The sequence below is a fragment of the Haliotis rufescens genome, unplaced genomic scaffold (assembly GCF_023055435.1).
Source record: "Haliotis rufescens isolate VD_foot unplaced genomic scaffold, xgHalRufe1.0.p SCAF_46, whole genome shotgun sequence".
NCBI lineage: Eukaryota > Metazoa > Mollusca > Gastropoda > Lepetellida > Haliotidae > Haliotis > Haliotis rufescens.
This window is the reverse complement of record NW_025964179.1, coordinates 2,002,248-2,029,867: the sequence shown is the minus strand read 5'-3', so window position 1 is coordinate 2,029,867 and position 27,620 is coordinate 2,002,248. Positions and strand designations below refer to the sequence as shown.

General features: G+C 42.3%; 1 protein-coding gene across 4 annotated transcripts; it reads left to right on the top strand.

Moving 5' to 3' along the window:
• The first annotated feature begins 494 nt into the window (after positions 1–494).
• On the top strand, positions 495–27,620 carry LOC124141600. 4 transcript variants are annotated; one of them, XM_046509626.2, is made up of 8 exons: positions 3,129–3,270; positions 4,995–5,065; positions 19,526–19,934; positions 20,536–20,715; positions 21,619–21,908; positions 25,229–25,974; positions 26,635–26,937; positions 27,371–27,620. In XM_046509626.2, the coding sequence occupies exons 2-7, from the start codon at positions 5,019–5,021 to the stop codon at positions 26,916–26,918; spliced, it is 1,956 nt and encodes a 651-aa protein (XP_046365582.1). In that variant the 5' UTR covers positions 3,129–3,270; positions 4,995–5,018; the 3' UTR covers positions 26,919–26,937; positions 27,371–27,620. The 4 variants fall into 4 exon arrangements, with proteins under 4 accessions (XP_048239192.1, XP_046365582.1, XP_046365578.1 ...); XM_048383235.1 differs by lacking the exons at positions 3,129–3,270; positions 27,371–27,620 and adding an exon at positions 495–499 and having other exon boundaries at positions 26,635–27,071; XM_046509622.2 differs by lacking the exon at positions 27,371–27,620 and having other exon boundaries at positions 26,635–27,071.

Here is a 27,620-nt window from a genome sequence, read left to right as displayed (position 1 = left end):
TATGGTAGCAGTGGTAGTAGCCCGCATCGCCACGCCACGACCCGTCCTGCATCAGAATATTTCCTGATCTCCCCCAAAGTGCTGACACTGACGTATGCAAGTTGTCTGCTTCGTTGTGTTATGCTTCTCCGTGCTGGGCATCATGCTCTCCCCGTTAACCCGCATCATTATTACCCCGGTCAGTGTGCGCTCGATCTTGATTCTCAGCTCCCTGGGCAGTAGACACCCCATATTGCCTATAAGGCGCTAGAAGGTCAAAAGTCAACCTACCGGATACCCATTCACTGCTAGGAAAACATATTTTTAACAATGTCATTTGCTCAATGAGATAAACAGTATTTAACTACGACCGATAAATCTTCTTTATAATAATGCATTGAGACCCCTGATCATCCGGGGTAGAATAGGTCTTCAGCAACCCATGATTACCGTGAAAGGCGACTCTGCTTGTCGTAACGCGATCGACTAACGGGATCGGGTGGTCAGGCTCTCTGACTTGGTTGATGCATGGCATCGTATCCAAATTGCAGGGATCGATGCTCGTGATGTCGTTAAACATGGGTGAGGCGTTAAACAACAAATAAACAAACAAACATATAATGCATGGTTGTTCGACAAACGTCCATTTGGAGGCGTGATTGTAACGGAGTAGCCTCCCTTTACCTTTAGGGATCTTTCAAATTAATCGACAGAAGCGGGGAACACTCAGGCCCACTCGGCTAGCAACGTGACACCTGGAGCAATGAACTAATAGTGCTATTCGTGCACCGGCAGGTCACGCCGAATGAGCGTCGTGCGACATACTCGATCACAGTAGCTTTTAAAAAGGTAAGTTGGTGCATTAAAAAAAGGGATTAAGGTGAGGTAAAATGAGATTTTAAGTCATATCAAAATTTATTATTGCACTTATATATACGTAAATGCGCGTGTGTGGCTGCCTGTACTAGTCAGGCGTATTAGTGCCTGCCAAATGGGATCCCAAGCTGCAGTTTAACATGGATACCCCACTGTTTACTGACTCAAAGTCGGTGCTTGTTTTATCCTCCTAATGCCGACCGTCTTGCAGCGTAACAACAAGGACTTTCTTTAAACGTCTTTTGGTATAATGCTGCTACACCGACCTTCCGCTCTAGTCCATGAGCCAGACCCCAAAGGTTTATAAAGCGGTACCACCTGGGGTGGCAAAATCTCAGTATGATTTTTTGAAAGTCATATATCCATAGATGAATAAAAAATGTGAAAGCAATCCGGGACTCAGAGCTTCAGATATTTGTTTCGCGGTAGCCAGATCTAAGATCTGATTTTGATGGGATTGGATACAAGTCAAACAAGGGAATAGTATCAGACATCATTTTAGACACCAATGCGACAAATTTGGAAATGTCTATATGTCTACCATAAAACCTGTTGTAAGCTTTTATTAAACATGAATTGTCAATTAAAGCGAAGAACTAGTCTAGATTATCCGCCGAAACAGATTCCACGTGGCGTAAAGAGCAAAATAGATTTGAAAATTATATGAACTGACCACTGGAAATCAGCGATGACTCCAAGTGTTCGCGAAAAGCGTAAACATGTCCTGCCCTAGAGGTAGCACCCGCCATTCACACCCGCCAGTTTGCATCAAGAAGTACGTATTTAATGCCTGACGCAGCACACTATTACTCCTGCCGTGCGAGGGCAGCTGATAAACAAACCAGACAAAGAAGTGACCCATGAACCAGATAATCCAGTGACACGATGGTGTATTTACTGATATTGTTGAACTAATAAAAACGACACTTTTGTTTTGAATTACGTCTGCTGTGTACAAGTGCAGAAATTCTGCTGCTGAAAGTAATGAAAACGGTTTTCGAAATATATTCGCTTTTCAACACGGTTCGGGCCAGTTTGTATGTCTCGTACTGTGCAACGTCTCCTCCGTTCAAATGTTTATCCCACGGGAGCGAGAGACAGACGATAATTTTGACGGAATCAGTCGTACGGGCCGTAAGTATCGTTCGGAATACCCCGTTTTAACGTTTTCGAGATTGCATGATTAGAAAACACATTCCGACTGTCACTTTCATGATCTGGTAAGCGGCGCTTTGATTGGTCGGATGTAAGGTCGTTCTGACGTGACCCGTAATGGGATGTCCTCAGATCTTTGTTTAGCGGTAGCGAGAACTAAGATCTGATTTTAACGAGATTGGGTTCAAACATTTCTTTTGTTTATGACACAGCATAGATAAATGATGAAAGTCGGGGATTTCAGTCCTTCAGCAGAAACATCGACCCAGTTTAAGTAAACATAAATTGACAATGCACGAGAGAAACTACTAAGGCAGTAGATTTCGCTGTTAAGTTCAGTGACTTTAGTTCAACAAACGTAATCAGATTCGAAACCACGATCATAGGTCTGGCACGCCCAAGGGAGACAACTCTGCACATAGAGTTGCGGGCCTTAAACTACTGGGCCACCCGTCCCCTCCCATAAAAAAGTCAGAGATTTCATAATCCGGGTTTGTAAGTTAACACATAGTGATCCATGATGAGATACTTGTAGCACGGTAAACAGCGCCCTAACTCCACTGATCCGCTCTCGGATATTTGGCTTAAAACGTCCGTGCTGGTTGCTGGGGTACACATTTGATGAATCGATAAGGGTTCAAAGGTCAGACGCATGCTTAATGCAACAGAACGGAGCATGAAATATTCTCATATGTGTGTGTGTGTGTGTGTGTGTGTGTGTGTGTGTGTGTGTGTGTGTGTGTGTGTGTGTGTGTGTGTGTGTGTGTGTGTGTGTGTGTGTGTGTGTGTGTGTGTGTGTGTGTGTGTGGCTGTGGCTGTGGCTGTGGCTGTGTGAGAGTGTGTGTGTCAGTCTGTGTGAATACTACATGTTTATATACATTTATGTAAAATGTATAAATACCATAATTAGATCTACCTGTCTTTTATTATGTCGTGAATATTGAATTTGAATCACTTAAATTCAAAATCATGCAATTTGCATTTTCATAAACCTCACTGTAAGACAACGTGACTGGCGGTACGCCAGGGTTTTGTGAGTAAGATCGATAGCGGTATTCTTCGCGGGGGCATTTACGACTGATTACGTTCGGTAGTCCCCCTCCAACCTAACATGAAGAGCCTACCCGTTACACAACTGCGTCAAATTGCAGTAATGTCGTTTTAACGGTTAACATACAGATGCGTGTACGTACAAGCTTGTTGAGACAGTGTTTAGTGCCCGGCTGAAGTATTGCGCATTGGCAACAGTCTACTGACTTGGTGAGTGTTACTGTTGTGCTGCTGTGTTGTTCCTGTGTTGTTACTTTGTAAGTAGTTTACGTCATCAATGTTACATTTCTGTGTATAAGACGAAAGAATTGGGTTGTAATTTATATAATGGGGCATTTGTTATTACAAATACCGTCACGACATGACACTTTGAAGTTTCAAACTTGAAGTGAGTTTACTCGTATTCGATAGTTTAACCTTTCCATAATATGTACAGTAAACCAGTCCCACCCAGTCCCATGATATAAATCATGCACCAGTGCTATGATATATATTGTGTATCAGCCATGACATATATATCGTACATCAGTGCTCTTAAATATTGAGCATATGTCCTATGATATATATTGTACACCAGTCCTAAGATATATATCGTACATCAGTGTTATTTTATATTGTACAACTGTCCTATGATATATATTGTAAACGAGTCCTAAGATATATATCGTACATCAGTGCTAATATATATTGTACATATGTCCTATGATATATATTGTACACCAGTCCTATGATATATATTGTACACCAGTCCTGTGACATATATTGTACACCAGTCCTGTGACATATATTGTACATTAGTCCTATGATATATATTGTACACCAGTCCTATGATATATATTGTACTCCAGTCCTATAACATATATTGTACACCAGTCCTATGATATATATTGTACACCGGTCCCATGATATATATATTGTACACCAGTCCTATGAATATATTGCACACCAGTCCTATGATATATATATTGTACACCAGTCCTATGATATATATTGCACACCAGTCCTATGATATATATTGTACACCAGTCCTATGATATATATTGTACACCAGTCCTATGATATATATTGCACACCAGTCCTATGATATATATTGTACACCAGTCCTATGATATATATTGTACACCAGTCCTATGATATACATTGTACACCAGTCCTATGATATATATTGCACACCAGTCCTATGATATATACTGTACATTAGTCCTATGCCATATATTGTACTCCAGTCCTATGATATATATTGTACTTCAGTCCTATGATATATATTGTACACCAGTCCTATGATATATATTGTACACCAGTCCTATGATATATATTGTACATTAGTCCTATGGTTAGTCCTATAAATCCTGTATGTATAGAAAATATACCTTATTACATGTATAGTCACGATATGGCTGAAATATTGCCGATGTGACGTAAAGCATAAAGTCACTCACTCACTCACTATGACATGTATTGTTACTAAATCCTATTTTATTCATTGCAAAAAATGAAATCCTATGATATGCATAAAAATGTATTTGTATTGTAAATAAACCACATGATATGTATAGAAAATATATTTCATGACATGAATTGTAAATAAAACATGTGGTCTTTGTATTGTAAATAAATCCTAAGATATGTATAATAGATATGACCAGAATGTCTATCGAAAAATAGACCTTATTTTTTTCTGTTGGAAATAAACCCTCTGATAGGTATTGTAAAATGGTAACAAATTCTATTATATGTACAGAAAATACATCCAATGGCATGTATTATAAGATAACAATATTAGCCTAACATCATCTATTTCCATTTAATATCTGAGCAGCGTTTATCAAACTCACACTCTGTTGTTTTCAATTTCGTTATTGTGACCAATTATCCTTGGTCCTATTTTAGATGTACAATTTCGTTATTTCAACCGATACTCAATACAATTTCAGCACAGCACACGTGACAGTTGCACCATGGGTAACATTGATTCGGCGCTCCCTGTCTTGGAGGTAGAGAAAAAGTAAGTGACATTAATGTTTCTGATTATTCCTCGTTTGATGTATTGTTGTGATTCCCTTTAAAAATTCAAAGAGCGTCATACGACTCTTGCCCCAAAGTGTTCCATCCGGGTTACAGCCAATGGATGTGAGTTGGATTTTACGCCGCTTTTAACAGTATTCCAGTTATATCACGGCGTGTCAGCTTAATGTGGGAGGAAAGCCCGAAGTGATGCAGGTCTCAGACGTTTACCACTTCGGTGAAACCCACGAGCACGGGTATGGTGCTGACAAACCTAGAAACGTAATCAGGGCGAACCGGGATTCGAACCCACAATCATAGGTTTCTGGCGTGCCCAAGGGACGCAACTCTGCACAGCGAATCGCGGCGCCTTAGACGACTGGGCCACCCGTGATCCCCTACAGCCAATGGAAACATATGGAGGACATTTCCAAATTTGACGCACCAGTGACAAAGATGATGTTCGATGCAATTCATTTGACATGTACCATACCTTCAAGAGTTTATTCAGGTGAACAATTAACTTGCCTTTGCATGTGTTTGTAACGTGTAGTACTGGTGGGGAAGGATACGCTCACCTCGCAAACTCCTCGTATCATCACTATTTGATAGTGAATCATCAAAACATGCTTATGGCGTAGTCGGAATGGTACAAAGGCCCCAGCAGGAATGTCTTGTGATCAGGGAAAGTTTTTCGTCAGTTTTATTCATTCTGCTGACCACCTTTGTTTTCCTGGTGCATTCGGTTAGTTTTGTTTGTTTGTTGATTAACGCAGCGCTCAGCAATATATCAGCTACGGCGGTCTGTAAATAATCGAGTCTGGACCAGACAATCCAATGACTGATGTCATGAGCATCGATCCACGCAATTGGGATACGATGACATGCACCAACCAAGTCAGCGAACCTGACCACCCGATCCCGATCCTGATAGTCGCCTATTACAGCAAGCATGGGTATTCTGGCAAAAGAGTCAAAGTAACTCTCAAGCACATCAGCTATTTTGTCCCAGGGTCAGACATTACATCACTTAGCAGTCTGTGAACCTCGGCCTGGAACACCAAGTTCAAGGTGGCCAGCTTTTGACGATTTGTGTGCAGTAGAAAGCATGCGCGCTTGATGGTCTGATTTGTATACAGGCTGACGTCACAGGGCAGGAGTACTGCTGTTCTGCGTCAGGCAATAAATACTTACTTTTTTATGCACATTGTGTGAATGGCGGACGCTGCCGGTAGGGCAGGACAAGCTTACCCTTTTCGCGATCACCTGGTGTCATGCATGATTTTCAGTGATCCATTCATATAATTTCCACAGCTATTTGCTCTTTACGCCAAATGGAATCTGTTTCGGCAGAAATTCTGGGATGGTTATTCTCTTGCATTGACAGGGGGCACTCTGTGCAGAGTTGCGTCCCTTGGATACGCCAGAAACCTATGATTGCGGGTTCGAATGCCAGTTCGCCCCGATTATGTTTCTAGGTTTGTCAGCACCATACCCGTGCTCGTGGGTTTCACCGAAGTGGTAAACGTCTGAGACCTGCATCGCTTCGGGTTTTCCTCCCACATTAAGCTGACACGCCGCGATATAACTGGAATATTGTTAAAAGCGGCGTTAAACACAACTCACTCACTCACTCACTTGCATTGACAATTTATATTTACATGTTGTGGTAGGTAGCTTGTCGGCATGTAGAGTCACTATGACAGCAAGGTATCAGACAGACTTGTGGGTTGAATCGCATAATGTTTTTCACCATGTCGGGACAAGCCCGACTGCTTTGCCACTGCTTCAGAAAGTTAGCATATTCCGCACACAGGGGTACTGTTGGAGTAAGTGTGATCGCTTCGAGTTCTGGGGATGGCTGATGTCTGTGTTTGAGTAAGTGTGATCGCTTCGAGTTCTGGGGATGGCTGATGTCTGTGTTGGAGTAAGTGTGATCGCTTCGAGTTCTGGGGATGGCTGATGTCTGTGTTGGAGTAGGTGTGATCGCTTCGAGCTCTGGGGATGGCAAATGTCTGTGTTGAAGTAAGTGTGATCGCTTCGAGCTCTGGGGATGGCAAATGTCTGTGTTGAAGTAGGTGTGATCGCTTCGAGCTCTGGGGAAGGCTAATGTCTGTGTTAAAGTAAGTGTGATCGCTTCGAGCTCTGGTAAAGGCTAATGTCTGTGTTGAAGTAGGTGTGATCGCTTCGAGCTCTGGGGAAGGCTAATGTCTGTGTTACAGTAAGTGTGATCGCTTCGAGCTCTGGGGAAGGCTAATGTCTGTGTTAAAGTAAGTGTGATCGCTTCGAGCTCTGGGGATGGCAAATGTCTGTGTTAAAGTAAGTGTGATCGCTTCGAGCTCTGGGGAAGGCTAATGTCTGTGTTAAAGTAAGTGTGATCGCTTCGAGCTCTGGGGAAGGCTAATGTCTGTGTTAAAGTAAGTGTGATCGCTTCGAGTTCTGGGGATGGCAAATGTCTGTGTTAAAGTAAGTGTGATCGCTTCGAGCTCTGGGGATGGCTAATGTCTGTGTTGGAGTAAGTGTGATCGCTTCGAGCTCTGGGGATGGCTGATGTCTGTGTTGGAGTAAGTGTGATCGCTTCGAGCTCTGGGGATGGCTAATGTCTGTGTTGAAGTAGGTGTGATCGCTTCGAGCTCTGGGGATTGCTAATGTCTGTGTTGATTTTACTGAAGGTATATTTTGGACAAGAATCTGATGCAAAATTATATAAGGTATTTATTACACAATTATACCAAACGCTCTTTATGTAATATGATGTAGAATGGGGAAAGTATTTGAAAGTTCCTCATCGTAGATGGTGGGTACTGGATTTGACTCTTCTCTAACACGGGTCTTCAGGTTGGCAATATCATTGTCAACTTGCAACTTTGCTTCCAAGTTTGCAGTTCTGTGATTTGTGATTTGTATTAAGTGAGTGAGTTTTATTTTACGTCAGTTTTAGCAATATTCCAGCAAAATCCCGGCTTCACACATTGTACCCAAGTCGGGAATAGAACCCGGGTCTCAGGCGTGACGAGCGAACGCTTTAACCACAAGGCTACCTGACCGCCCGATTTGTATTAAGTCAGTTGATGGGAGACAGCCCTACTGTGAAGCCTCATCCCATATAGTCGGTCCTCCTGACACATGTTTATTCAACGAAACAGACAAGCAGTTGCATAGGCATATTCAATTTAATATATTGGCTTGTTTCAACGAACGTAATATATGTGATTGTTTGGTTGCATTTCCAGCGTAAACAAAAGAACAGTAATCTTGTGATCTAAATATAAACGAAAGAATTGATATATGGCTACACTGAAATTGCATCACAAATCAAAACTATTGCGAACTATTATGACGTTGTTGGTTACATGACAAACCAATTACATGTCATATGGCATCGTTATCTCTCTGCCACTGAAGCTGGTTGGTAATTCTTATGAATATGTTTACACATGAAGACACTGGTTATTGCTGTTTACAAACTGAAATCGTACAATCGACTCTGATTTAGGAGAGATTTCTTATAAATATGGAAGGGTTTTGTCGCTTTGATTTGGATGATTTATAGAATATCCCTCTCGTGTCTGTTGGTGTGTCAAATCTATCAAACTCTTCGATATAATATTTGATATTAAAAGACACGAAGGTGATATTCTCTATATCACTGAACGAGTCCTTTTTACACTAAAATAACTACACAGCCCTAGCCTGTGTACCGCCTGTGATCTTTTTGTATTGTCACCATGGCGTCATATCTGATCGAAGCATTTCTCAATACTACCAGTCAACCGGTGGGTCTTTTGTACAGTAAAGGCATCCTATTTTGTTAGCTATGTCCTCAAGTTACTGGCTAACTGTACACTGCGCCTCTGATATTCCAAGTGGCCATGTTTAACTTGACTATTGTTATTAACAATCCATACATGTTTATTGTTACTTGTTTCCACCATGCCGCGGGAAGGGCACCCCTTCAGGGCATTTTACTATCAGAGGCAAAACATGTTCCGATTCAAGAAGTTTATGTGCTGTTCCAGTGTCAATGTTGGTTCGCCATGTATATGTTACTAGCATTGTTCCAGTGTCAATGTTGGTTCGCCATGTATATGTTGCTAGCATTGTTCCAGGGCCAATGATGGTTCTCCATTTATATGTTGCTAGCATTGTTCCAGTGTCAATGTTGGTTCGCCATCTATATGTTGCTAGCATTGTTCCAGTGTCAGTGTTGGTTCGCCATGTATATGTTGCTAACATTGTTCCAGCGTCAATGTTGGTTCACCATGTATGTGTTGCTAGCATTGTTTCAGTGTCAGTGTTGGTTCGACATGAATATGTTGCTAGCATTGTTTCAGTGTCAGTGTTGGTTCGCCATGTATAGGTTGCTAGCATTGTTCCAGTGTCAATGTTGGTTCGCCATGTATATGTTGCTAGCATTGTTCCAGTGTCAATGTTGGTTCGCCATGTATATGTTGCTAGCATTGTTCCAGTGTCAGTGTTGGTTCGCCATGTATATGTTGCTAACATTGTTCCAGCGTCAATGTTGGTTCACCATGTATGTGTTGCTAGCATTGTTTCAGTGTCAGTGTTGGTTCGACATGTATATGTTGCTAGCATTGTTTCAGGGTCAGTGTTGGTTCGCCATGTATAGGTTGCTAGCATTGTTCCAGTGTCAATGTTGGTTTGCCATGTATATGTTGCTAGCATTGTTCCAGTGGCAGTGTTGGTTCGCCATGTTTATGTTGCTAGCATTGTTTCAGTGTCAGTGTTGGTTCGCCATGTATATGTTGCTAGCATTGTTCCAGCGTCAGTGTTGGTTCGCCATGTATATGTTGCTAGCATCGTTCCAGTGTCAGTGTTGGTTCGCCATGTATGTGTTGCTAGCATTGTTTCAGTGTCAGTGTTGGTTCGACATGAATATGTTGCTAGCATTGTTTCAGTGTCAGTGTTGGTTCGCCATGTATAGGTTGCTAGCATTGTTCCAGTGTCAATGTTGGTTCGCCATGTATATGTTGCTAGCATTGTTCCAGTGTCAATGTTGGTTCGCCATGTATATGTTGCTAGCATTGTTCCAGTGTCAGTGTTGGTTCGCCATGTATATGTTGCTAACATTGTTCCAGCGTCAATGTTGGTTCACCATGTATGTGTTGCTAGCATTGTTTCAGTGTCAGTGTTGGTTCGACATGTATATGTTGCTAGCATTGTTTCAGGGTCAGTGTTGGTTCGCCATGTATAGGTTGCTAGCATTGTTCCAGTGTCAATGTTGGTTTGCCATGTATATGTTGCTAGCATTGTTCCAGTGGCAGTGTTGGTTCGCCATGTTTATGTTGCTAGCATTGTTTCAGTGTCAGTGTTGGTTCGCCATGTATATGTTGCTAGCATTGTTCCAGCGTCAGTGTTGGTTCGCCATGTATATGTTGCTAGCATCGTTCCAGTGTCAGTGTTGGTTCGCAATGTATATGTTGCTTGCATTGTTCCAGTGTCAGTGTTGGTTCGCCATGTATGTGTTGCTAGCATTGTTCCAGTGTCAGTGTTGGTTCGCCTTGTATATGTTGCTAGCATCGTTCCAGTGTCAGTGTTGGTTCGCCATGTATGTGTTGCTAGCATCGTTCCAGGGCCAATGTTGGTTCGCCATGTATAGGTTGCTAGCATTGTTCCAGTGTCAATGTTGGTTCGCCATGTATATGTTGCTAGCATTGTTCCAGTGTCAGTGTTGGTTCGCCATGTATGTGTTGCTAGCATTGTTCCAGTGTCAGTGTTGGTTCGCCATGTATATGTTGCTAGCATTGTTTCAGTGTCAGTGTTGGTTCGCCATGTATATGTTGCTAGCATTGTTCCAGTGTCAATGTTGGTTCGCCATGTATATGTTGCTAGCATTGTTCCAGTGTCAGTGTTGGTTCGCCATGTATGTGTTGCTAGCATTGTTCCAGTGTCAGTGTTGGTTCGCCATGTATGTGTTGCTAGAATCGTTCCAGTGTCAGTGTTGGTTCGCCATGTATATGTTGCTAGCATTGTTCCAATGTCAATGTTGGTTCGCCATGTATATGTTGCTAGCATTGCTTCAGTGTCAATGTTGGTTCGCCATGTATATGCTGCTAGCATTGTTCCAGTGTCAGTGTTGGTTCGCCATGTATATGTTGCTAGCATTGTTCCAGTGTCAATGTTGGTTCGCCATGTATATGTTGCTAGCATTGTTCCAGTGTCAGTGTTGGTTCGCCATGTATATGTTGCTAGCATTGTTCCAGTGTCAGTGTTGGTTCGCCATGTATATGTTGCTAGCATTGTTCCAGTGTCAATGTTGGTTCGCCATGTATATGTTGCTAGCATTGCTTCAGTGTCAATGTTGGTTCGCCATGTATATGTTGCTAGCATTGTTCCAGTGTCAGTGTTGGTTCGCCATGTATATGTTGCTAGCATTGTTCCAGTGTCAATGTTGGTTCGCCATGTATATGTTGCTAGCATTGTTCCAGTGTCAGTGTTGGTTCGCCATGTATATGTTGCTAGCATTGTTCCAGTGTCAGTGTTGGTTCGCCATGTATATGTTGCTAGCATTGCTTCAGTGTCAATGTTGGTTCGCCATGTATATGTTGCTAGCATTGTTCCAGTGTCAGTGTTGGTTCGCCATGTATATGTTGCTTGCATCGTTCCACTGTCAGTGTTGGTTCGCCATGTATATGTTGCTAGCATTGTTCCAGTGTCAGTGTTGGTTCGCCATGTATATGTTGCTAGCATTGTTCCAGTGTCAATGTTGGTTCGCCATGTATATGTTACTAGCATTGTTCCAGTGTCAGTGTTGGTTCGCCATGTATATGTTGCTAGCATTGTTCCAGTGTCAGTGTTGGTTCGCCATGTATATGTTGCTTGCATCGTTCCACTGTCAATGTTGGTTCGCCATGTATATGTTGCTAGCATTGTTCCAGTGTCAATGTTGGTTCGCCATGTATATGTTGCTAGCATTGTTCCAGTGTCAGTGTTGGTTCGCCATGTATATGTTGCTAGCATTGTTCCAGTGTCAATGTTGGTTCGCCATGTATATGTTGCTAGCATTGTTCCAGTGTCAGTGTTGGTTCGCCATGTATATGTTGCTAGCATTGCTTCAGTGTCAATGTTGGTTCGCCATGTATATGTTGCTAGCATTGTTCCAGTGTCAGTGTTGGTTCGCCATGTATATGTTGCTTGCATCGTTCCAGTGTCAGTGTTGGTTCGCCATGTATATGTTGCTAGCATTGTTCCAGTGTCAGTGTTGGTTCGCCATGTATATGTTGCTTGCATCGTTCCAGTGTCAATGTTGGTTCGCCATGTATTTGTTGCTAGCATTGCTTCAGTGTCAGTGTTGGTTCGCCATGTATATGTTGCTAGCATTGTTCCAGTGTCAATGTTGGTTCGCCATGTATATGTTGCTAGCATTGTTCCAGTGTCAATGTTGGTTCGCCATGTATATGTTGCTAGCATTGCTTCAGTGTCAATGTTGGTTCGCCATGTATATGTTGCTAACATTGTTCCAGTGTCAGTGTTGGTTCGCCATGTATATGTTGCTAGCATTGTTCCAGTGTCAATGTTGGTTCGCCATGTATATGTTGCTAGCATTGTTCCAGTGTCAGTGTTGGTTCGCCATGAATATGTTGCTAGCATTGCTTCAGTGTCAGTGTTGGTTCGCCATGTATAGGTTGCTAGCATTGCTTCAGTGGCAATGTTGGTTCGCCATGTATATGTTGCTAGCATTGCTTCAGTGTCAGTGTTGGTTCGCCATGTATATGTTGCTAGCATTGCTTCAGTGGCAATGTTGGTTCGCCATGTATATGTTGCTAGCATTGCTTCAGTGTCAGTGTTGGTTCGCCATGTATATGTTGCTAGCATTGCTTCAGTGTCAGTGTTGGTTCGCCATGTATATGTTGCTAGCATTGCTTCAGTGGCAATGTTGGTTCGCCATGTATATGTTGCTAGCATTGTTCCAGTGTCAGTGTTGGTTCGCCATGTATATGTTGCTAGCATTGTTCCAGTGTCAGTGTTGGTTCGCCATGTATAAGTTGCTAGCATTGTTCCAGTGTCAGTGTTGGTTCGCCATGAATATGTTGCTAGCATTGCTTCAGTGTCAATGTTGGTTCGCCATGTATATGTTGCTAGCATTGCTTCAGTGTCAATGTTGGTTCGCCATGTATATGTTGCTAGCATTGCTTCAGTGTCAGTGTTGGTTCGCCATGTATATGTTGCTAGCATTGCTTCAGTGGCAATGTTGGTTCCCCATGTATATGTTGCTAGCATTGCTTCAGTGTCAGTGTTGGTTCGCCATGTATATGTTGCTAGCATTGCTTCAGTGTCAGTGTTGGTTCGCCATGTATATGTTGCTAGCATTGCTTCAGTGGCAATGTTGGTTCGCCATGTATATGTTGCTAGCATTGTTCCAGTGTCAGTGTTGGTTCGCCATGTATATGTTGCTAGCATTGTTCCAGTGTCAGTGTTGGTTCGCCATGTATAAGTTGCTAGCATTGTTCCAGTGTCAGTGTTGGTTCGCCATGTATTTGTTGCTAGCATTGCTTCAGTGTCAATGTTGGTTCGCCATGTATATGTTGCTAGCATTGTTCCAGTGTCAGTGTCGGTTCGCCATGTATATGTTGCTAGCATTGCTTCAGTGTCAATGTTGGTTCGCCATGTATATGTTGCTAGCATTGTTCCAGTGTCAATGTTGGTTCGCCATGTATATGTTGCTAGCATTGTTCCAGTGTCAGTGTTGGTTCGCCATGTATATGTTGCTTGCATGGTTCCAGGCTCACATGGCCATCTTGTTTCTTGGCGTTTGACACTAGCATCACCAACTGCGGCATATGGCCTATCTATTTAGATGTTTGAACCGAGCTGAAGTACCCCTGAGAGCTCTGTTTCTTTGTGAATAAGACATATCGTTGTTGTAATGTTTCACGACTTTTTTGTTGGATATCCGTTGCCTAGATCCGTGGTTCACTGTGGCACGTGACTTTCATTTGATATACACACAACAAGATATTTCTGCGTACATTCAGTTCAGCGTAAGGAGGTCCTTCTATTTCCCTGTGGACATTAAATCTTAAGTATCTCCAGTGACCGATTAATGGTTTTTTTTATGCTTAATTAAAATTTCTCACACGGGTGTTCAATTTAAGGGGTTAAATTACTTTAACGTAAAATTATTCATTTCTAAAACTTTTGCGAACGTGTTATTTTAGTTTTTACGTGTTGCTCCAACGTTTGTTTGGTTGCGCGACAGGGCTAATGACTTGTATTGCCATCATGAACTCATTCCGTGTGGTTGTGTGCCACTGAACTAATACTCTATAATGTAAACACTGGGACAATAATTTCTGTTACTCTACGTGTTTGCTTTTAGCTTATCTGAACACCATTTAATAACTCCAGGCGTACCATCAATCATCAGTGGGTCGTTAAACGATCTGGTGTTGTCTGGTATTTACTGTAAAGTCCAGTAGCCCGTTCCACACAGCCTTCTCGGAATCATCAGGGATGACACATGTCCGTATTAACAATTTATGGGTATATAGAGAACGTCACCCGAGTCTGATATTAAATATATCAACACGAGCCGATAAATAGTTGAAACTCAATGGATCTGCTGAAAATATGTTTTAAAAATACGTAGTAAAAACATATAGTTGTTTGGCCCCTTTAAGACATAAGAAACGTTGCCTTGAAGCCGTAATAGAAACAATATCCTGTCTCTTACAAACATCCAAGTACAGGATTACAGTGGTCGGCCCGCAAAAAGGAAGTATAGCCTGAGTAATGCAATACAGCACTCACGGATATCAGGAATCAATGTAGTGTAACCAGGATTGTGCTGGTAGAACACCAGACACTGTCTGCGGGCATGAGGCTCTATTCAATTCTTTATTCATGTACATGTGTAGGCCAGTGGCCCATGGTACAATATTTGGTCCATCATTGACAGTTATATGCTTAGTGTTTGGAGTCTAACATTCATAGCATGGTATTTAAAAGTTGCAACATTTCTAATAACAGTTTCATTGTTTACCGCCATAAGAATAATGAATTTAGCAAGAGTAGGATGTACAAAATACTTCTGTGGTAAATACTGAAGACGAAGTTAATCATAAGCGTTACAAATTAATAAAAAATTATATTTATTCTCGACATATCTTGGGTTGCAACTATTGCACAATCTCTGCTCTCGTGGAGTATTAACGTATCTACCAGTCTCAATGTGGAGAGTGTGGGAGCTACAGCGAAACTGGGCTTGTGCAACACGAAATTTGTTGATAGTGATAGCAGACAAATACATCTCTAGACTAAATGAATTTTTGAAAAGTGTATAATGGAACATTTTAGAACTATTTGCTAAGGACCAATGCCAATCCTCTTCGTACGCAAATTTTAACCGATCTTCACATTCGGAAATAAATGATTCGGGGCAAATAACATATGGGTTCTCCCATATATATCCAAATCCAAGGCTGTATAAAAGAGTTTTGACTTTTGTAGCCCAATTTGTTTTACCATGTGTGGCTAGCTGAAATAACATATCATAACTTTTCTTAGGATATCGTGAATTTGGGAGGGACATAAGTTTACACCAATATTTTATACAGCGTTTATACGCAGAAATGTACAGTGGGTATCTTCCACACTCTCCTCGCACAACATGATTGGGAGTAGACGTTTTAACACCTAGCAGACGTTTACAAGCAAGTACATAGATACTTTCTATTTCTTTACAGTTTTCAAAACTCCACATTTCAGCCCCATATAACATAATTGGAGCAATTTTAGTGTCGAATATTTGAAAAAATAGTTTCAGTGGAATAGGTTTAAGTGATGAAAGGGATTTTAGAACCGAGAACAATACCCGTTTAGCCTGCAATGAAGCATTGTAAGTATGTTTCGACCATGACAAATTCTTTGCAAATACAACTCCCAAATATGTGTACGATGATACACATTCCAACTGACAACCACGGAAATACCATTTCTCAGATCTAGATGAGGCTCTATTCATTCGTCTATTCATTCATTCGTGACACTCTATTCATTCGTAAATAGACACCCTGAAACACTTGAAAAACACATACGTTCTGAATATAACAGTGTGGTATGTGTAGACTTTTGACATAACGGTAGACCTTCTGAAATCCTGTGTGGACCCAATTAAATACAAGAACTTGGTTTACAAGTGGATATACGAGATGACTTTACGAGATGATGTTTTACGGTAATTCCATATCGCTCATTGTGTGACTCTTGTCCATGTGGCAATCGATAAAGAGATAAGTATTATAAATTGAGTCAACTTTGTCGCATTTGTTTTATGCAAGGTCACATCATGTGCCATTTGGACTTTCCCCCCACACTAAAGGAACACACCATGATACAACTTTAATACTGGGTCCACTCACTCACTCACTCACTCACCCACTCACTCACCCACTCACTCACTCACTCACTCACTCATTCACTCTCACTCTCACTCACTCTCACTCTCACTCTCACTCACTCACTCACTCACTCACGCACTAACGAACTCACTCACTCACTCACGCACTCACGAACTCATTTCGCTTCGCATAAAAATATAAAGAAGACAGTAGGGAAACGTGTAGCGAGATTGTGAGAAAGGTACATCATTTTTTTCAATAGTCATGTCTGTTTGAAATAGGTAGCAAATCTGTAGTGGCCTGCGCGCATGTCGCTAGACTCTCTTGATATTGTTCAACCGCTTCATTGGTATTCAGCCAAAGTAGGTCCGACATAGAGTTTTTTTTATAGACCGTGATTACCAACTCGGAACACTGATATTATCAAGTGCTCTCAAGTACATTGACATAGGGAGTGTGTAATAGATATCTTCCACTGACAGTGTTCTGTACACGCAAGGAAACAATGGCAGACCCTGGCGTGTACAATATTCTCATATATCTTAGAAGTTTAAATTGAACACACATGGGAAGACAGCTTGAAAGTACGCGACTGATGTTTGTGTGTAGGGCGATGTTTGCTTAGTTAACATAGGAAGTAACACTTGACTCCCGAATCACACCCGTTATTACTCGCCGTGCCCTCCGTAATGGAACATTCCATTCGTCACCACTCGCTTCTTTCCGTAACGTACAAGCAAGCTCCTCCCCTCGAAACGGCGCAAGCCAATCAGAATGCGCGTCATGATTTAGACACTTCAATGAGTGATATCCCAATTATGTAAATCAATTATAGCAATATCCGTTTGTTTGATATATTTGGGAAAAGTAGATTGTCAGTTTTACACTGCAATGTGTGCGAATGACAGTGATAGGTAGCATTAAATGAGTCTGTTACTTGTGTTTGTTTGCTTGTTTGTTTGTTTGTTTGTTTGTTTGATATTTAACGCCGCACTGAGCAATATTCCAGCTATATGACGGCGGTCTGTAAATAATCGAGTCTGGGCCAGACAATCCAGTGATTGGCATCATGAGCATCAATCCACGCAATTGGGATACCGTGACATATGTATCAACCAAGTCAGCGAGCCTGACCACCCGATCCCGTTAGTCGCCTCTTACGACAGACATAGTCGCCTTTTAGGGCAAGCATGGGTTGCTGAAGACCTGTCCTATCCCGAATCTTCACGTGTCCTGTTACTGGTGAGACTATGTAGGATGAGACAAGGGGCGGCCGAACGGTTCATGCCCTAATTGGATGGATTGCGTTGACGGAGTTGGTTGATAATTATTCTATAACATAATCCTCTCCGGGATCGGGATCTTGGATTTTGGAAAACGTCGAGGCTATTTCTTCCACTCTTGAATTCCGCTTCCTACCTAAAATATTTATATGTACATGAATGTACACTCCAGCCTTTTTCAATGATATTACTCAATTGGGCGTGAGATGGTTGGCGATAGTTCTATCATTGAAATACAAATTAATCACTCCCGTGAGTGGTGCTTTCACACATTGTGTTATACCAGGACTCTGTGGGTCATGAGTTCCCCTTCTTCTTGATCATCGAAAATTTGCCTAATCTGGCTCCCCCTGGTATGAAATAAGTGCAGTGGAAAATAGCATGTGCGTCATCATGAAAACTAGGAAAGTCGGTGAGGAGAGGTGAGGTGAATAGGGTTTCTGATTATTGCACATATTGCGCGTATATCGCGACGTGCATGCATAACTCAATGCCTGATAATATGAACAACAGGTACCAACAACAAGTACACATATGCGTGCGTGCGTGTGTGCGGCTTGTACCAGTCTGGACTAATGCCTGTTTCTTATTGCTTGCCCATTGAGATACCATGCTGCCATTTTATATGGAATACTGTGAGGGACATTCTCGCGATCTCGTATTCTCGCGATCTCGACTTCGGGAAACACGAGAATGCGAGATAGCGAGATATGGCCAAAATATCGCGTTCTCGCGAGCTCGCATTCTCGTGTTTTGATACATAGCAATTTTTGTCAAAAGTCGACAACGCGAGAATGCGACATTTGGACATGATAAAAAATCTCGCAATCTCGCAATCTCTACTTGTCAAATCAGGCCACAAAAACACGAAATCGCGAGAACGCGAGAACGCGACATTTCATTTTCTCGCGATATCGCGTTCTCGTGTTCTCGTTTTTTAGACGCTGTCCGTGCGCATGCGTAATATCATAAGGTCAAGGCGCATGCGCACGTTAGTAGCCCGGTGGTCATTCTTCTTTCATGCTCTTCATTCTCCAAGTAGCATTTAGCAAACTTATGACTTCAGCTTGAAAATGCTATGTAATTTACATACACAAAGTCCCATGTAGAGTACAGTAGAGTCCTCTCCCTTTGGTACAGTTTCCTATGTACTTTAAGTTAAAACCCTCAACATGCTCAATATAATTTAACAAAAGAAAGTGTGTGCATGAATATCCATGGATAGTGAAAACATAAAAGTGTCCGGAAGCTGGAAACAAAATATCACTGTCAGTGAGAGAGTAAATATTGCTTATAGCCACATCAGCAGTATTGCAGCTATTCGCGGTTGCACTGTCAGTTACAGAAATAATCACAGGCCAGTGATTTTCTCCATGAGGCAATATTATACACGGCTAGCATATTCATTCAAACAAAATTCTCAAAGACCAATTTGTAGCATTTGACTTAAATGAGATTGTCCGATGTTTTTACACGACACCATATTCGCTACTTTAGGCCATATAAAATTAATTAATAGATTTTCATCCTTTCCCACCTGACTATAAAACATCCCGCCTTACATTATTCTATTGCCTCAAAGTTCCTAGAAATAGAAATATCGCTAATATATGTGCTCCTACTCCGTACACGTAGCCCTACTGAGCACGCATGATGCATGTGAATCGCACCCTTCGACAGTAATTGTACACAAATGCCTTAAATAGTTCGATAACTAGGTTTTATCTTTTCTTAATTCTGTTATGAGGAATTTGTTTCCTCCAGTGTATGGTGTGTTGATGGGAATTGTTTTCGCACAACATTGTCTATTATTTGCAGACCCGAGAAGGGTGAGTCGGAGGAAGAAGAGTCGGATTCCAGCAGCGAAGAAGAAACTAGGAAACCCAAAAAGGTCAAGGTCAAGGTCGACAACAGTTGGAAACAAAGTGAGCTTAAAGATCTTGGCCTAAAGTTGACCTTCAAGAACAAAGAAGACGCTTTGGCGATAAATGAATGCAAGATCGAAAAATGGTCAATGGATGAGAGGAATAAACAGATAGAGGAGATCCTGACCGAGAAGAATGAGTTTATCGCCAGTGACATTTATCACGTGACGGGGCCGAAAGTGACTCTGACTGAGAATGTCACGGTTGTCGTTAAACTCGGCAAGGATATCTCTAAACGCCACAAGGTCAAGGTCAAGATGCACTCTAATGGGTCATGGAAGAATGAGGATGCTACATTTAAGGTTGGTAAATAAACTTCCTGAGTGAGTGAGTGAGTGAGTGAGATGTATACACGTTGTCGGGGGAATTATGGCCTGGGTGTGAAGTGAAATGGGGCTTAACGAAGCGTTCAAGAACAACAAGTAGCATCTTTAGCGTCTTTATGTATGACGCGGCCAGGGAATCGAACCACCCAACTTCCGGGTAGACGCTTGACCAAAGTGATGCAACCCTGTACGGTGACCATTTTGAGGAAACGACGATCAGAACTACGGCACTGACAAACTAGGGACATCAGCGGGGCCAAGATGAAACTAAAACTGCTGTACAGCGGGTTCTTGCACGGCTGCAGTGTTTTATGGGCAGATTAACAGGTAGCATGTGTACGTGGGCTTCAGGCATAACTAAGGTTTAACATTGGGTTGGTCCTCAAAATATTTAAACAATATGGAAACTGCATCAAATATAATATATGACACAGGTACAAGAGTTGTACATTGGACGAAAAAAAGTCAATAGTTATGTATTATTCTTTTATTCTAGCCAAACGATCTGTTCGAAGTTAAAAACTGTAACTTTCAACAGAGATGATTTATGACGGGTTTTTTGTGGGGTTTTTTTCAGAAAAACAGTGCCGAATTCAAAACCACTCAAGTTGAGGATTTCGTGATTGTGGGCGACCTTGTTACTAAGAAGGTCAAGATCCCTCCTGAGGGCATGACGGTCAAGGTCGATGACACTTCCAAGATGGAGGTGGAAATTCCAGCAGGCGCGGTGGACACTGACCAGGAACTGGATTTCCAGGTACGTTATGGGCTCATAATATCTTCTCGTTGATGAAAACAGTTCACAATGTCTACCTGTTGACCAAAACAGTTAATAATGTCTTCTCGTTGGTGAAAACAGTTCATTCTGTCTTCCTGTCCACAACATAAGTCACAGTTCACAATGTCTTCTTGATGACCAAAACATTTCACAATGTCTACCTGTTGACCAAAACAGTTCACAATGTCTTCTTGTTGATCAAAAACAGCTCATAATATCTTCTCGTTGATGAAAACAGTTCACAATGTCTACCTGTTGACCAAAACAGTTCACAATGTCTTCTTGTTGACCAAAACAGTTCACAATGTCTTCTTGTTGACCAAAACAGTTCACAATGTCTTCTTGTTGACCAAAACAGTTCACAATGTCTTCCTTTTGACCAAAACAGTTCATAATGTTTACAGTTGAAGGGAAAACAGGTCATAATGTCCACCTGTTGACCAAAACAGGTCATAATGTATTCTTCTTGACGAAAACAATTCACAATGTACACCTGTTGACCAAAACAGTTCCTAATCTCTTCTTGTTGATGACAACAGTTCCTAATCTCTCCGTGTTCATGCAAACACTTCATAACGCTTTCTAACGTAGCTCATAATGTCAATTCATTGATGAATGTATCCTTGTTCATGAAATGAATGAACATAGTTCATGATGTCTTTTTGTTGATGAAACTTGTGCATAATGTGTTCTTGTTCATGTAGTTGTAGTAGCAGTAGCATTAGCAGTAGTATTAGTAGCGGTAGTGGTAGTGGTACTGGTAGTGGTGGCGGTGATGGTAGTGGTAGTTGTGGTAAGAGTTCAGTATCACTGATGGTAGTTTACGATAAGTAGGTAGTACCTCATTGTAACATACACTATAGCGGAACTTCTTTTTCACAGATTATCCCTCCTGACGCGACTGCGATGGAAAAGTACCTGACCGGCGAGGACCCGATGTGTAAGTCTGTGGTGGGGGTCACCGAGTGCATCTATGGGGAGAGCTCCAAGGCCATCACCTTCAAGAAGCCAGTGACTGTCAAACTCCCGTTTGAGAACAAACCTGTAGATGATGACGTCACACTCGTCATGTTCCGGATGGTTGGCAATGAGATTACCATGATGGACCGAAGTACGGAGATTGGGATGAATGAGGGGAACGTGTGTAATCTGCAAGTGTCGGCGTTCAGTGGGTAAGTCACGTGATATACCCGCCTCGTGTAGCATTCAATTTGATTTATAGCTATTTATTATATACTTCAGTGTGAAAGAAGGAGTTTTCTGAAGTTGAGAAAAGTGATATTTTCATTGCACTGAACATAACACTTGATATTTTACTGCAGTAAACATAACACTTTGACGGAAATATTGTCATGCAAGAGTTACCTCCCCTTAAATTGTATTCCTGTATCGTAAGTGTCCCACCCGTACACCAACTGTTGACGACCTATTTACGTTAGTTCCACACTGACATGGCAACATAATGACAGATGGTCATTTATGGAGTTAATATTACTTCTTGCCGTTTGTTATTCTCTCGAACATGTTTCGTTATAATCTGTTAATTTAACTCGTCAATCGAGACTGTTCTTTTCGCAAAGCGCCATTTTTGTTACTTGACTTGCGTGTATTCTTCCGCTTCCGACAGCCGTCTCCTAGTTTTCAAGAATAATTTGTTTATGCTTTTATTTACTTTTTTTAAGATTTGCTAAAGCGAAACTACAGTTTTAGTCGCGAACACGAGGGGTGTTGAACCGTCCTTGTACGTTAGGTATAGAGAATTTACGTTTCAAGGTAATACATTTGTAATGAAATAATATAATTTTCCGGGAAAAAACTACGCAAAGAGTATATAATGAATAGGATCAACAGGACGAATGTAAGATTTTGACCCCACGATCATAGGTTCCTGGTACGTCTAGGGGACGCAACTCTGCACAGAGAATTGCGGCATCTTCGGCAACTGGGCCACCCGTGGCCATCTGTTAGATGAAAGCGAATAGTCAAAACACTTTAGAGCTGAGCATGTCCAGCATGAATGTAATATTTGATCAAACAATTCCTCATTTTCTGAGAACGGTCTTAGACAAACGGCGTATATATAACTTTTCATGGAAGCGTCAACAATCTGCCCCCGTTGGGCTTCTCGCCTTAATTCTATCCTTGACATACTGTTTTCCTTCAGCCATTACAGCCATTCTTTTGAGGGCGCCGCAATTCGCTGTGTAGAGTTGCGCCCCTTTGATGTACCAGAAACCTATGATCGTTGATTGGAATCAAGGTTAGCCGTGATTATGTCTCCAGGTTTGTCAGCACCATACCCGTGTTAGTGGGTTTAACCTAAGGGGTAAACGCCTGAGACCTGCATCACTTCGGGCGTTCCTCCCACATTAAGCTGGCACACCGTGATATAACTTAAATACTCCCACATCAAGCTGATACACCGTGATGTAACTGAAATATTGTTTTTTTTAAAAGTGTACGTTAAGTGAAGCGCTGTTGATTGCTGCATCAAAAGCATGTAAGGAAGGTGCATCGATTTGATGAAGTGTTGCATTGACGGACTTGTCATTAGTGAGTGAGTGAGTTCGGTTTAACGCCGCTTTCAACAGTATTCCAGTTATATAGCAGCGTGTCAGCTTAATGTGGGAGGAAAGCCCGAAGTGATGCAGGTCTCAGACGTTTACCACTTCGGTGAAACCCACGAGCACGGGTATGGTGCTGACAAACCTAGAAACATAATCGGGGCGAACCGGGATTCGAACCCACAATCATAGGCTTCTGGCGTGCCCAAGGGACGCAACTCTGCACAGCGAATCGCGGCGCCTTAGACGACTGGGCCACCCGTGCCCCCGGACTTGTCATTAATTTCAATGATGTTTGGGTCACAGTGTATAACCCATGATGAACTATGTAATGTCTTTAATTAACACACATTTATCATTGTACGGCTCCATGCGCCGTGCTTCATTTGTTTTTGGTTTGAAAAAGTTACATGGGGATGAATAATAGTTGGAAAGATGCAAACAAACTTGCAAAAGAAACTTTACCTTTGTCTCACATGTGTACAATGATATGCTGACATTGAAGTACAAAAATAATTCTGAAATTTTTTTTTGAAACATTCCTTACTGTAAAGTATTAATATACTTAGCACGTTTGCATCATTTTGGCAAAATCATTGACTGGTGTGCCTGTCCTAGAGCGCTTGCGCTCCTAGCCGGCAGCCGCTACCGAGGGGCAAGGTACGAGTCTAGTTCTATCCGACCTATGTCCCATTTCCCGTTTGACCAAATATACGTGAAGAGGGTCCGCCTGTCGAGAGGGTCGGGGACAGGCCTACAGCCTATCGCTTTCCCGGAACAGTGACCCAGTTTCCGCGTAGCGAGGTATTAGCTTTTTTGGATAATGTGAATAATTGGCTACGGGAGCAAACATATTAGCAGTATGGAGGTAGCTCTCACAGAGAAGTATGGTTCATTGTTAAAACAAATACGCACTCCTAACTTTGTGAGTTTCATCAATGTCAACGGTATCACGAAAACAACATTAAGAACAAGACATAAAGTCCTCTTAGAATTTAATATAAATGGCGCCAAGAACAATCCTTAACTTCAGGCTTGAGTTGGAGTCCATTTTTAATTATTTCTCTGGGAGACAGACAAGTGTCAACTTAATACCCCTTCTTTCTTGAAAACAAATTACACATTTTCAGAAGGTCATTGTTGTTTAACATCTTGCTAGTTTTGTTTTCATATGTTAGTTTTCTACTTTAATATTACATAAATACTGAAACTGAAATGTGTCATATTATCATTCCCGATTCTGAAGGTACCATTAACTTGTACATTACAATTTGTTTTACATAACACTTGATATTTCACTTCAGTGAACATAACACTTTGACGGAACTATTGTCATGTTCCACACAGACCGCCTCCGTGGTCTAGTGGTAGAGCGTCCGCCAGGAGAGCGGAAGGTCCGGGGTTCGATCCCCGGCCGCGTCATACCAAAAGACGTTAAAAGATGGTACTTGTTGTTTCCCTGTCTGACGCTAGGCATTAAGGGGCTAAAACAAGGACTGGTCGGCTCGGAGTCAGTATACTGTGTCTGAGTGGGTTATTCATGTTAAACTGCGGCATGGTATCTCTGTGGGCTAGCACTATAAATCTGCGTCAGTCCCAACTAGCACAAGCAGCCACACACACACATGCATGCACGTCGCTATATAAGTGCAATAATCTTGGAGGCGACGTTAAACCCAATTTCACCTCACCTGTTTTACCTTCTGGGTTACACATGTGCGCTCTAAGAGAGTACAGACACTTGCATCAATATGCTATAAAATTTCTAGGCGCCGTGTTGATCCTCAGGTTCAACGTTATCTGGTATTTATTATTATGTTTGTAATTTATGAATATTTTGATAATGTTTCATGACCCTAAATTTAACCTTTCGCAAGCTATGAAGTCTATCCTGTGATTTCCATTCATTCCTCCGTATGTGTTTTCAGATATATTGCAAGCTACGTAAGGAACGACGCCCTGGATGACCCCAAAACCATTGAGTCGGAGATTCGACTCTTGTTTGGAAAGAACTACATCGCCAAGATTCTGATATTTCGTGAGAGGAAAAACATGCCCACAGGGTTCCCGAAGCTCTGGGTGGAGATCGTGGACAAGGTCAACGTGGAGAAGGTTGTAGAGAAACGCACCCAGGTGGACAAACTGGTGGAGCTCCAAAACAGCCGCTCCCAGGACATCAAGGTATTCGACGGCTATCGCATGCGTATTGACATCGTCGGCAATCTGAAGGGCCTTCGTGATATTCCTAAGAGCTACTATCTTCTGACTTATTTGGATGTAGCTGACGACAACCACAAAATGTTTACGGTGGAGAAGAAAGGCGAAGTCCACACCAGCATCGGTATCATCAACTTCTACTGCGACAAGGGACCACACAGACGGTGTGTGCACTCTGTTCAGATGGACACTGTGGTGGGGTTCGACAAAGTCTACCGTACTGACCATGAATCGGGCCCAAGACAGAAGAGACTCGCCTCTGGTGGGGATGAAGCCTCGCTGATGTCTGGTTTTAGTGGACATGCTTCAAGCTCGTCCATCGGAAACGACGCCATGTCGATGGCAACTGGGGTCGCCGGTTACCAGGAAACACAACCAAATCAATTGGTACGCCAGAATTCTAGTCTCTCCATAGGGTCTGCAACATCTCTGATGTCACAAGCTCCCCTGTGTCCAGGTATGTGAATGATACTAGATCTGTATTTGAATAAGAGTAATGAGGACTTGGTGATGGCTGACTGAATGTTGCGTGGATCGTTGTTCTTGCTGTCAACCACTTGTTTACCTGGCCAAATTCGATTATACACACGTCATCGTGATAGAGCTATCATTGAGCGTGTTGATTCCGGAGTAAGGCAATATCTAAACACGTCTTTAGACAAAATCACTTGTGACGGTATGCCCCGAATATGTACTGTCCTTGGTCCGTGGGGTAGCAAAGTGGTAAAAGCGTTCACTCGTCACACCTAAGGCCCGGGTTCGTTTCCCACTTTGGGTACAGGAAGATCAGGACGGAAATATTCCACACTGGCGGTATTCTGTTTTCTGAGTATAGACCTTTGTACACATGAAATCGTTCGTTACATAAATCATACGGAAATTAGGGTGTCCGTACCAGCGGGGTGTCCTTGCTAGTGGGCGTCCATACTAGTGGGGTGTCCGTACCAACGGGATCGAGATAAACTGGATTACACTTTTTCGTCCTCGTCTAATCAACAGGTCTCCATGGTAACATAAACCAAGTATTTCCTTCATATTTATATAGCCGTGGTGCAACAGCGGCTTTGTTAGGGAGATAAGAACAACCCGATTACCACGTTTCTGTTATCAATTTCAGCGCTGAATGAAGGCAGTCTTTACAATATGGCGGAGATGATCAAGCAAGGCGACAATGGCATGAGCCTGTCAGCCCAACTCGGCATGTCAGACAACTATGACACCATCAGTGAAAGTAGCCAAAGCCAAAGAGCGGCTGTCTTCAAACTCCTGAAAGAATGGACGAAGAAGCAGACGACAACAGACGATGCTGTGGAAGAATTAACGTCTGCTCTGAAGGCCGCCAAGCTGAAGAAGGTGGCAGAAGCTTTCAAGAAGGCGGTCAAGAAGAACACATCCGTGTAGAGGCGAGACGCCATGACACCCTCCGGGGCATTCGTGACCAACTCGCGTTATTCCGGGACAAGCCGAATAGCGACTCGTGCCCCTCTCATGGCCATTTTTGTGACTAGGTTCCGTCTTAGCGCAAACGGGCATACCTAAAACAATTGTCAACTCGTTGCGTAATGGTTCACATATATTTCCCCATTTATTATGTATATTTCAGATGCAATTTAAAGGACATCGGGACGTGCGGAATTATACAGTATGATTGAACACATTTAACTGTGTCTTAGGTATATTTTGAGATGCAAGACATATGTAAAATCAAAAAATATTTCTGAGGGATTATTTGACAAAAAACGCGAAATCATACGCGCATTCTGATTGGTTTGTCGCATTTTCGCACATAGCATTCATCGAGAGGGGGACGAGTCTTCTTGCAGGTTACGGAAAGGGGCGAGTGGTGACGAATGCCTCCGGGGAACTACTTCCGGAAACGTGTACCAAGCTCCTCACAGCGATAGCCCGTTCGCGGAGCTCCGCACTGTGCCAGGCGGCCACAGCCATGCATGTAAGCTCCTCATAGCGATAGTCCGTTGGCGGAGCTCTCTATACTATCGCTGCCACCAGTCAAAACTCCCCACTGTGATAGGTGACCCCAACAATGCTTGGAGTTGAACTCGCAACCGAATGACCGTTATGTTTACAAACGAGTGACGAATG